Raw genomic sequence first — 11,135 nt, forward strand, 5'->3', positions numbered from 1 at the left:
TAGGCAGTTGTTACACGTTGTTGTTCTAAAGAAGAAAAAATAATTACTTGGCACATTAGTTCACCAGCTTGTCTTACCAATTGTAATAAAAACTTTATTAATGCTTCACGGATCGAAGCGCTCTGGGTACTCCTAAAAACTACTGCTATTATGCCCTTAATATTAAATTGAGCTAGTAATCTTCTCACGTTTCCAGATGCTTCTCAACTAGCCATTAGATCAAAGAAAAACAGCTCATATTTTTTTGTGTTTTTAAAACTGAACAAAAAATGAACAATGTTAATCTGCTATGTAAGTTTTGTTATCATTTGTAATATATTCAACAAAAATTGCTTTGAAGAAGATGAGAGTAAAAATTTAAGTTTCTTTATATAAAAACGTGCAAAGTTTTTATGTGTAATATTTTAGTACCAAGTGTATGATGCAACAAACGACAAGATTTGCTATAATGGTATCAGATAAAATAATCTGATAAAGTTGCCATGGCAGCACTGATTATGTTTATTTCAATCTTCAATTGGCTGATTAATCACTAGCCGTGTTTATATTAACAATTTAAAAACAAAACTTGTCAATACATCATTAAAATAAAATTTGTCAAGCTTGTCACAAACATTACAATCGAATTTTTTTGCAAAACACAATTCGCCCTAAAGCGGCTTATTTGATACACGTGAAAATCAATTTATAACGCTTGATCAATTAAAGTTCACGGCTTGTTGACAAGTTAATTAATGAAAGTATGGGGTTCTGTATATCACAGATTATTATAAGGCTAAAATTAAACAAAATAAATAAATTAGTTTTTCAAATTTCGAACTCGATTCGTATTCTCTTCCGGGTAATTTGAATAGACGTAATATACATGTTTAGTGTGTATTTTAAAAAAAGCCAATAAAATTATTGAAAAAAAAATCAACAAAAAGTAGGACTTATTGTCTTTGCCATCTTTTATTGATTTCATAGAGAAAGATAACTTCGTCTGACGCAACACCCGAAAATGTTATTTAAAGTGTACAAGTGCTCAAACATAGTTTATTAACCCCCACACTTTTTCACTCAACACGTGATTTGAATCTCTAGATTTTGAGCAATGTATAAATCATATTATGCAAAAGCTTACGAGTAATATTTAAATCAATGTTTTTTTATAATAAATTATTAAATAAATGCTAAATTAAATTAATTAAACATGTAAACAATCGTTCATTATGCATATACGGTTTAATTTAGAAGAGATTCATCATCAAGATAATAATGTTACGAAATACTTACGGATGAAAATAGTACACATACAACTATCAGTATAATCATAATATGTATGTGTAAAAAAGTAAATTGATTACAACAACTATAAAAATAAAATAAACACATCTGAATAACATATTACTATAATAGTAACATATAAATGAGATATTTCATTCATAAGCTTGTTTGTTTTTATTATTAATCAAGTCTGATTATATTTTGGATGTTTTTTTTTTAAATATAATATCTGTCTACGTCAGAGGTTTGCATACAATAAGTTCGCATCTTGTTTCTATCAAATGTTACAAAAAAAGTATTGATAGGCCCTGTTTTTTTTTTTTTTGAATCCGATATAGTTTAACCTTTCATATCAAAGTTGCATAAACAATTTAAACTCAAGAATACTTAATTTTTATTATTGCTGAATAAGTTAGTTATCATACTATTTAGGTTTGTAGTTCATTTACATTCATAATATACTCACGAGGTCATGAAATATACTATAATTTTTTTAATGCTGTATAGAAAAACACCTGTTAACACTTGACAGTAATATAAATGTAGAATTATATATTGCTCGTTTAATATATTTAAAAAATATATGGCATTATTTCAAGATTCGTTTTTGTTTCATAATATAAGTTCCGTTTTAGTATCTAGTGGTTTTCAAACTCCCGATTTTTTTACTATGCAGCATGATAAGGCAAGATAGTACTTTTTATCTTGCGTAACTTAAATTTATCGGCAATTTCTGGTCAATAGGCATTTGGTTATAAGCGTTTATATATAGTGGTGGTGTGTGGCAATACTAACGATTTATTTATGTGATCTCAAGATGATACTCAATGACTTATCGAAAGAAGATCAACGAACAGTTGAGGTTTGATATATTTTGACTTTTATTTACGAAAGATAAATTAATTTTAATTGATTTATTATTAAATACGTTTAGATAGAACTTTGACATATCTGCCGGTCTGGATTAAACTTTATATTCATATTTTCTTACATGCGTTAATGTAATACAGTGTTGCGTGATATTTATTACCATTTTCCATTTTTTTTTTATTTTGGTTTCGTATTAATAGTCGAAGATTGTGGTCAATGTGAAAAAATATTTTTAAAAAATAGAATGATCCATCATCGATGGAAAAATGTTGTACTTATAAGTTCCTTATTTATTTATATTTTGTTCGCTTTGCTTATACGAATAGCCCGCAATAGAAAATAATTTCAAGCACTATTTTATTTTTATGTTTATATATAATATTAATACAAACATAATTAATTCTACTAATTTAGGGTTTAAAAGGACGTTGTATATATTTTTTTTTATATTTATATAAATAATATTTTATAGCACAGCAAATAATTATAGTTTTAATCCTACGGATTTTTTTGTACAATGATTTGTTCAATGTTTATTAATCTCTTATTAACTATAGCTAACTATGTTAGTGTATCTGGTGGTTTTATCTCCGTTGAACGTTTGACTGAATAAAAAAACTTTATTAATTATATTCAAATAGGTATATAATAATACATATTTTGATAAGATTTTTAATTAAAGGAAGAACCAGATAAAAGTTAAATAATAAATATAATTGGTTTCCTTTTCAAATACAAATTCATAATAATTTTTAAGCTGTAAACGAAAATTATACCTAAATATTATATTAAATAAACTATTTTTTTTCTGAAATGCTTGAGTTTGGATCGGTCTGAGGTGTTTATTTTCAAAGCCGGAGTAAATCATTACCAATTATGAAATTTTATAAATGTTTTTAAGCAACACTTTAATATATTATTTAAAAACCTGGACCATTTATTTCAGCATATAAAATGACAAATAGGCCCTTATTTATAATACATAAATATATATTGTAACTATTTGTCCATTGCGTTGTGTTTTAGGAATTGTTTGTAAATTGTAAAAGTAGCTTATGTTCCTGGAACTTCAAGCTGTTTTTTTTAATGTTATTTTAAGAACTGGGTCAATAAGATGACTATGTAGTTCTCGTAGGGCTACCTTATACATTACAAAACTAAACTATGACTAACTTAAAACTAATTAATTCTACGATCTAAATTATTGCGCACCATCTTATATATCTTTTTTGCTGCTGCGGATGTTGAGTTTGTTAAAATAATGTTTTCGAATCCCAAAGTGCTCTCTGGCACCTCACTTCGAACACACTCCGTTAATATGTGATACACATCTTCTAAGTTCAAGCTTAATTTCATAAAGTATAGTTCCGTGGTTTGGCCATAAAACAACAAAAGACCGACAAAATTATTTTCAAATATAGAATACTGGTATAAGATTATTATTACATTGTTATTAGATCGCTATGTAGCGATAAGGTCGCCCAAAATTGTACACCTGTTTTATTAAGTCCAAATTGATGTCATATTTATTTCTCTATGTTGTATATTTATTTACAGGATGTCAAAGAGGAACTCAACAAGAAGAAAAATGATGATAGTGACGCGTTCGAAACGATGCTCATGCACGTCGGCGAGCTGGGACGCTACCAGAAGCTGCTGTTCGTCGGGATGGCGCCGTTCGGCATATTCTTCGCGTTCGTCTACTTCGTCCAGATGTTCATCACGGTCACTCCGCAGCGGCACTGGTGTAAAGTCCCGGAATTGGAGCACTTGGACGTTGAGCTGAGGTAACATTTGACTTTTATAGAATAAGATTACCAAGCTGTGTCTCGTCGATCCCATTGAATGCATACATGAAATTGGTACTTTTGGAAACATTGTAAATAAGATTACCCAAGAGTACTATTTTGACCTTTTGTCTTTTTCACTGATGATATTCTTTTCAAGCCCGACCACTGAGTTGATGAAGGAGAACATCGTACGCAAATCTGAGTCAGATGTAATTTTAACTCATAACCACAGACAGGTGTGGCAAAATTATATCAAAAAAAAGGGGAAGTTTTAACCAAGCAGTTGTATATTTTAGTATCTACTATACAATAGAATTGTGTCCCAAAAAAACTTCCAATTCATCAAACTGTTATTAATACAATATAATAGAATTGAATAAAAAATAGATAAACTTATAGTACGGCATAACTTAGATGTAGCATCGGCAAAATTCGTAAAACCTATCACATCCGAATTAAGTACACTATCCCCAATTATCAATATTTATTTCATATGTGAAGATCTTTACACAAACATAATAACTTGTGATATTATATGACATAATATTTAACAATTTGACAATTTGACTCGTCGATTTATTGCGACGAATAGCGTCGAATGGCGCGATAGGGAGCTATTTCTATGGGTTGCATAAATCGGCAGTAATCGGTTTTATTGAATTTGCCGATGCTACATCTAAGTTGTGTCGTCCTATACGTTAGGTTCGGCTCTGCAAAACATACATTCCGAACCGGTTTGGCTTTGCATTTTTTTTAAATGATGCGTTCAAAAATGAAGGATACTCATTTTCAATAAACATTAAATGCCAATCTCGACTGTATAAGTATTATTCAATACTTATGGCAAAAAAATTGTACTCGAGTTATAATTGGTAAACACTATTTTACTGTAACTAGCGACCCGCTTCGGCTTCGCACAGGTGTAATTATGATAGTAAATATACTAAAGATTTTTTCTTGTTTCCAAAATCATCCTCTTGAATCTCTCGATCTATTAAAAAAACTGCATCAAAATACGTTGTGTAATTTTAAATATCTAAGCATTATAAGGACAGACAGCGTTAAGCGACTGTTTTATACTATGTAAAGATACGTTAAAAATATTTAGACAAAGTGTCAAAAGAGGTAGTTATATTAACTTAAAATGACACAAGATTAATAAATATTGAGTAATTCCTCAAAGAAACTTGTATTTAAACTATTATCAAGGATTTAAAAAAAATACAAATTGATATCTATATATTGCATCAGAATATATATAGATTTGTTTTTCCTTGATTCATATCATCACTTCAGATACTGGCGACAGCGCCGACCCTCCAGGGTACACATGTTTAACAATATCACAGATAAAATCTATTTTATCTCAAAAAGATCGGTTTTACTAAGCGCTTTATTATTAATTTGATAGCCCGATGCTTTGGTGATAGTTTAGCTTCACGTAAAAAAGATCGATCCATGTGCGTTGATTCAATCCACCATAGAGTAGTAAAACAAGTTTCAAACTTTTTATTAAAAAAGTAAATACATTTTACTCGTCTTTGGTAATTTATTGATACTTTACTGTTTTTTTATGATTAATACTGGTTGATACTTTAGTTTCAGTAATACAATTATTTAGCTAACATTAAAAAATTACTACGGCTAAGCTGTTTTTTGTAGTTTGCTTGACTAGTAATTAAAAAAAAAAAATCATTATGAAGTCTTTACACCGCCTCATCTGATTAAAGTCATTATCTTACAGACGTAATCTCACAGCACCGGCAACGGGTCTTGAGTTGGAGCGATGTCTGATGTACGATGCAAATTGGAGTCAAGTGCTGCTGAACTATAGCGTGCCGCCGGATACGCCCACCGTGCCCTGCAGGAACGGATGGGAGTTCGAGCTGAAGGACATCCCTTATCCGACTATAGTTAGTGAGGTAGGAGTTTGTCGAATTAAAAGTACCAACAATTTATGTGTTTATTGTGGTTGGAATTATTTTATAAATTGTTTCGAATTCAATTAATATTTTTATCACTTTATTGTTTCCTTATGTTTTAGAGCGTTTTATCAGAAATGTTCTAAATAAATCAGGAAATAGTGTAAACAATTATTTTCAGCCGTACATTATATTTTTAATAAATCTAATTTAAAAATTAGGTTAGTATTTTTTGTTTTGAGCAACCATTTTTATAGATTTTTATAGCTCGACTTTTCCATTTCCAATAATTAAGATGGTATATGAATTATGTTAGCGTAGTCACAGAATTTCATCTCATTGATAAATATTTTAAAAATAAAAATAGAACTTGAATTAACTTAAGTTGGAATCAAGTTTCATCAAATAAATGTTTGGTTAAATTTAATTGAAAGTCTTTTCTTAGCTAAAATCGACTTGTATAAATATTGCTTAACACTTATTTCAGCGAGGCTGGGTTTGCGAGAAAGCGGGCTACGGTCCTCTCGCGCAGACGATATTTTTCGTCGGTTCGTTCATCGGTGGAATTTTCTTCGGCTGGATGGCAGACCGCTTCGGCCGTGTGCCCGCTTTGGTAGGTAAGAATGTACGCGATTAATTATAAACTAACTTCAAGTGTTTATATATTTAATATAAGGAAATAATATTATGATTAAAATTATTAATATTAATTTCGTCGTGTCGTATAGATTGTGCTTTCATTTCATGCTTTAGGACGTATCTTACGTGGTATATAAAACAATTGTTGCCAATTATTTATAAATATTTTACTGTACTGTTATTTTGATGTTAAGCTTACTCGGATTTATGGGTCTGTAGGACCTGGGGCCAAAAGGGAATGGAGACCCTAATTATACCCTAAATATTGTAATTATGAATTAATTACAATATTTCAATTTAAAAATTAGCCTATGATATATTAATTTCTATCGGTAACTTTTGAAATAGTAATTATTATGACTTGGCGGTATCTCTGTTGTGGCCCCACTCAGTTGTCCTAGATCAGGCCCCGATATGAAGAGCATTTTGAGATTAACCAACCAAATGGTTGGAGCGTATAAGCTAGTGTCCATAAGCACAAACACAAAAGGTTTATTGATACGAGTAATTCATTTTTTAGGTACAAATTTGATGGCATTCATAGGCGGTATAGCCAGCATCTACACGACGGGTCTGTGGGACTTTTCGTTCTGCAGATTTATAGTCGGAACTTCTTACGACAGCTGTTTTATGACCATGTACATTTTAGGTAATTCAATTCTATTTATTTTATAGAATAAGTTTGTTTGCCTTTTGATATTTTTGTAAACGCTAAAGATTAAACAAAACGTCTGTTTATAATTACACTTTGTCAATCAGCTTTTAATATTTAGAACAAAACATGACATAAAAAGTTTAATAATTACTTTTATTGGGGTCTTAAAATTGATTATATCATACATATGTTTAGCATCGTTCACTTAAACTTATTTATTGTTTATCTCCCAGTGCTGGAGTACGTCGGTCCGCGGTACCGCACGAGGGTCGCAAACTTGTCCATAGCACTCTACTTCGGCTCCGGCTGCCTGATGCTTCCGTGGCTGGCGCTGTGGGTGGGCGACTGGAGGCGACTGCTGTGGGTCACCACCTTGCCCTTCCTACTCGTTCTCATCGTGCCCTTCACGGTACCTGAAAGCGCTAGGTAACTTGCTTAAGAGGTGCGATTGAATTACCTGTTGAATAGCAAGGCATTCTAATCTCTGCCATGTAATTTCCAGATGGCTTTCATCTCGTGGACGCGTCAACGACGCCGTGAAGGTTATGAGGCGGTTCGAAAAAATAAACGGGAAGAAAATTCCAGAGGATGTCATGGATGATTTTGTCGTAAGTGTTCATTTAAATAATACTTATAAATATTTTCTTTAAAATTTAATTGGTAAATTCCTCTGTTATTCGTATGTCAAAACAAAAACTAATTTCGCTGTAACATACAAAAAAACAGGATGCTTAAAGTGTTTTGTGTGTCTTTGTTAATGTTGTCCAGTCGGCTGAAAATTTTCCATATCTGCAGGTCTCCGCGAGCCAAACGAGGCAGACAAATGAATCGATCAAAGACTTGTTCATGACCGCTCCTCTCCGGAGGGTGATCATCCTCATGGTGCTGGTGTACATGGCGTGCGCGATCATCTTCGACGCTCTCGTTCGCATGTCTGATGGTCTCGGCCTCGACTTCTTCATCACCTTCACCCTTGCGTCGGCGACTGAGATACCCTCAGTGACCCTGCTGGCGTTAATATTGGACAAGTGCGTTCGATAATAGAAAAATATATTTGTTTTTTTAATCTTTTAAAAACACAATTCTCAAGAGTAATTGACGTTTGAGATACCAACAATTTTAAGACATTTTAATTCATATAGTTTCTATTGAATTTTAAAATATTTTCCAAAAATCTTATATGTATCTATAGGTAAGATAACTTGTCATATTGATTTTTCAGATGGGGTCGAAGAATACTCACGTGCGGTCCGATGGGTGTGTCCGGAATACTCATTCTAATCATGACATTGGTGCCTAAAGGTATTTACTGATTTTTTTTTTCTTATTTGAATAGAAGGGTAATTATTACCTATTGATATGGCTCACCTTTAAATCTGGATCTAGAAACATTATTGTTCGGTAATACGGCACAGAGCTTACCTCCAAATGTATGAGTATGCTAATACTAAGTCCGTTGATTATCTAACGTATGAATATAGGACGTCTAAGTCAAAGTGGATGTGCACTCTTGGCACCTACCTCTCAAATAGCGCGCTTAGCCTTATATAATTTATAACCCTAATGGCGTGCGCTCTCTAGCGCGCTTAGCCTTATAACTACTACACAAAGGGCGTGTGCGCAGGCGTGCCGCAGGTGTCGCTGGCCATCCTGGCGCGCTTCGCCATCAACATGTCGTACAACGCGGCCATCCAGTGGTCGGCCGAGCTGCTGCCCACGCCCGTGCGCGCGTCGGGCTCGGCGCTCATCCACGTCAGCGGCTACGTCGCCACGCTCGTCTCGCCCTTCGTCGTCTTCTCGGTGAGACGCCAGACTCATATCATCAATACACAAACATATATACAGGGTTATTGGTAACTCGAAGTATATCCGTTAGGAGGTGATAGGGGTGACTATTTGCAATAATTTTAACCCACATATGCATAATTCAAAAGTAAACCATTATTGAATTATCACGTTTTTCAGCTTTATCAAAATTTGTCAAAAATTTATTTAAAAAAAAGTGTCACTTAAAATCTATTTATTTCTTTTGTTTTATAAATACGATTAAACACTGGATATTCGTCAATATTTAAACAATAATTATCAGTGCAAATATAAAAATGCGAGACGGAAAACGAAATTATTTCAATATTTTATAAAAATGTTTTCCTCAAAAATGCCTTAAAAACTAAAAAAATCATTATGATTATTCATTATAGAACATGCTGTGTGTGCTGTGCTCTGTTATAGAGAGTTTCTCGGATTCGCTTCTTAATACTTTATTTTGGCTATATTCCAAAATGTATTTTTATAAGTCAACTATTGAACTGTTTCTGTTACTAAATTTTTAAAATAATCTGCAGGCCAAGTTTCATAATGATTTTTTTAGTTTTTAAGGCGTTTGTTTTCCAGTCAATTTATAGGAGTCTGTGGATTCTAACATACGAGGGTTTTTGATATACTGATGATTCGGCTGAGATGGTACATCATTAGGTACATAGTTTAAAACAAAGTCGCTTACCGCTGTCTGATCCTCAATATTACACAACGAATTTTTTTAGTGGATAGATTGATTCAAGAGGAAGGTTTATATGTATAGAACATGCAAAATATTGTAGAGAATGCCTGAAAGACTGTGAACATTCTGTTAACAGTTAACTCATATAACGAACGCTAGTTCGTTATATGAGATAACGAGAGAACTAGTCACATAACGCTCGATACCAGAGGCGTTTGCTATAAGCAGTAGTTGATAGATGTTGTTACTTTCGTTAGACTACAAGCAAAACATTAAAATTTATTAAATACTTTGTTTTTTTATACAGGAGCGACTATGGCGGCCACTTCCCATACTCATTTTAGGTGTAACAGCTTTATTCGCGTGCAGCGTGGGCGTGTTGTTACCGGAGACAAACGGACAGCAGATGCCACAGACTATAGAGGAAGGCGAGAAGCTCGTGAACAGTTACACGTTATGCGGGTAAAATTACATTTTGAAATTGTAATCACCCTTATGCTAAGATGTAAAATACTATTTGTTAACTAATATAATTTTTTGATAAAAGTAAAAGTTATAAGTTATAGAGGCGAGATGACTTGGTTGAACGTGTGTATCTTAACCGATGACTGCGGGTTCAAACCCAGACGAGCACCACTGAATATTCGTGTGCTTTATTTGTGTTTTTATAATTCATCTCGTCCTCGGCGGTGAAGGAAAACATTGTGAAGAAACCTGCATGTGTCTAATTTTATTGGTGGTGAAATATGTTCTAAACCTTCTCCTCAAAGAGAGCGGAGGTCTTAGCCCAGTAGTGGGAAATTTACAGGCTGTTGTCGTATACTATAAGTTATATATTTGCAGGAAAACGGAAGTAGATGAGATTCAAGTTGAAAATGAAAAAGAAAAATCACTTATAACTTAGCAGCCCCGGTTTGAGGGGAAGAATCTGCCGCCAGTTGCCAAGGAATGGCATCGCAAACTAATGGAAATATCAAATCACGCACAGCGTTTACCGTTTTGGTATTTCGAATAATACAACTCTCTTAATGTATTCCAATATCATATTTACTTATGTAATAATTAAAAATTATTTTTTATAAAAAAATTAGGCTTCTTACATAAAAGTTACTGTGTAGTACAAAATATTACTAATAAAATTATTTTATTCACATAAGTAATTAAAGTAAAACAAATGAAATGAATCTAAGATATTTTTTTAATAAAATAATATAGATATTTTTTTAATTAAACAAGACTTAATACATAATAATATGTTTATTAAAAATAAACGATAATCGAAATTAAAAGTTCTTTTTTCATTTTAAAAATAAGTACCTACCTTATGTACAAAGCTCATAAAAGCATTTATAGGCATCTATTGCTATGTATATATTTTAAATTTTTCTTTAACTTCTGTGCAGACCCTACTACTACAACTCTCCTACACTATTCTGGGTTGGCTGGCAGAAAATGCGGTTATAGCGTTAAGTCCGCCCTTTGTACGTGTTTTT

The 11,135-nt window shown here is 32.4% G+C and overlaps 1 protein-coding gene across 2 annotated transcripts in view; it reads left to right on the top strand.

The window, feature by feature from the left end:
* The window catches only part of LOC124539732 (organic cation transporter protein-like), a 34,488-nt gene extending 23,619 nt beyond the window's left edge, over nt 1–10,869 (top strand). The window contains exons 1-12 of one of the 2 annotated variants that reach the window (XM_047117087.1): nt 2,052–2,128; nt 3,694–3,923; nt 5,671–5,848; nt 6,336–6,465; nt 7,008–7,136; nt 7,376–7,568; nt 7,645–7,750; nt 7,938–8,170; nt 8,365–8,444; nt 8,767–8,942; nt 9,950–10,104; nt 10,486–10,869. In XM_047117087.1, the coding sequence (XP_046973043.1) occupies nt 2,084–2,128; nt 3,694–3,923; nt 5,671–5,848; nt 6,336–6,465; nt 7,008–7,136; nt 7,376–7,568; nt 7,645–7,750; nt 7,938–8,170; nt 8,365–8,444; nt 8,767–8,942; nt 9,950–10,104; nt 10,486–10,546 (1,716 nt within the window). In that variant the 5' untranslated portion in view covers nt 2,052–2,083 and the 3' untranslated portion in view covers nt 10,547–10,869. Of the gene's footprint in view, nt 1–2,051; nt 2,129–3,693; nt 3,924–5,670; nt 5,849–6,335; nt 6,466–7,007; nt 7,137–7,375; nt 7,569–7,644; nt 7,751–7,937; nt 8,171–8,364; nt 8,445–8,766; nt 8,943–9,949; nt 10,105–10,485 lie in introns of those variants that run through there. The other variant, XM_047117079.1, reaches the window with a different exon arrangement.
* Nucleotides 10,870–11,135: the final 266 nt, after the last annotated feature.

The sequence above is a fragment of the Vanessa cardui genome, chromosome 2 (genome assembly GCF_905220365.1).
Source record: "Vanessa cardui chromosome 2, ilVanCard2.1, whole genome shotgun sequence".
Taxonomy (NCBI): domain Eukaryota; kingdom Metazoa; phylum Arthropoda; class Insecta; order Lepidoptera; family Nymphalidae; genus Vanessa; species Vanessa cardui.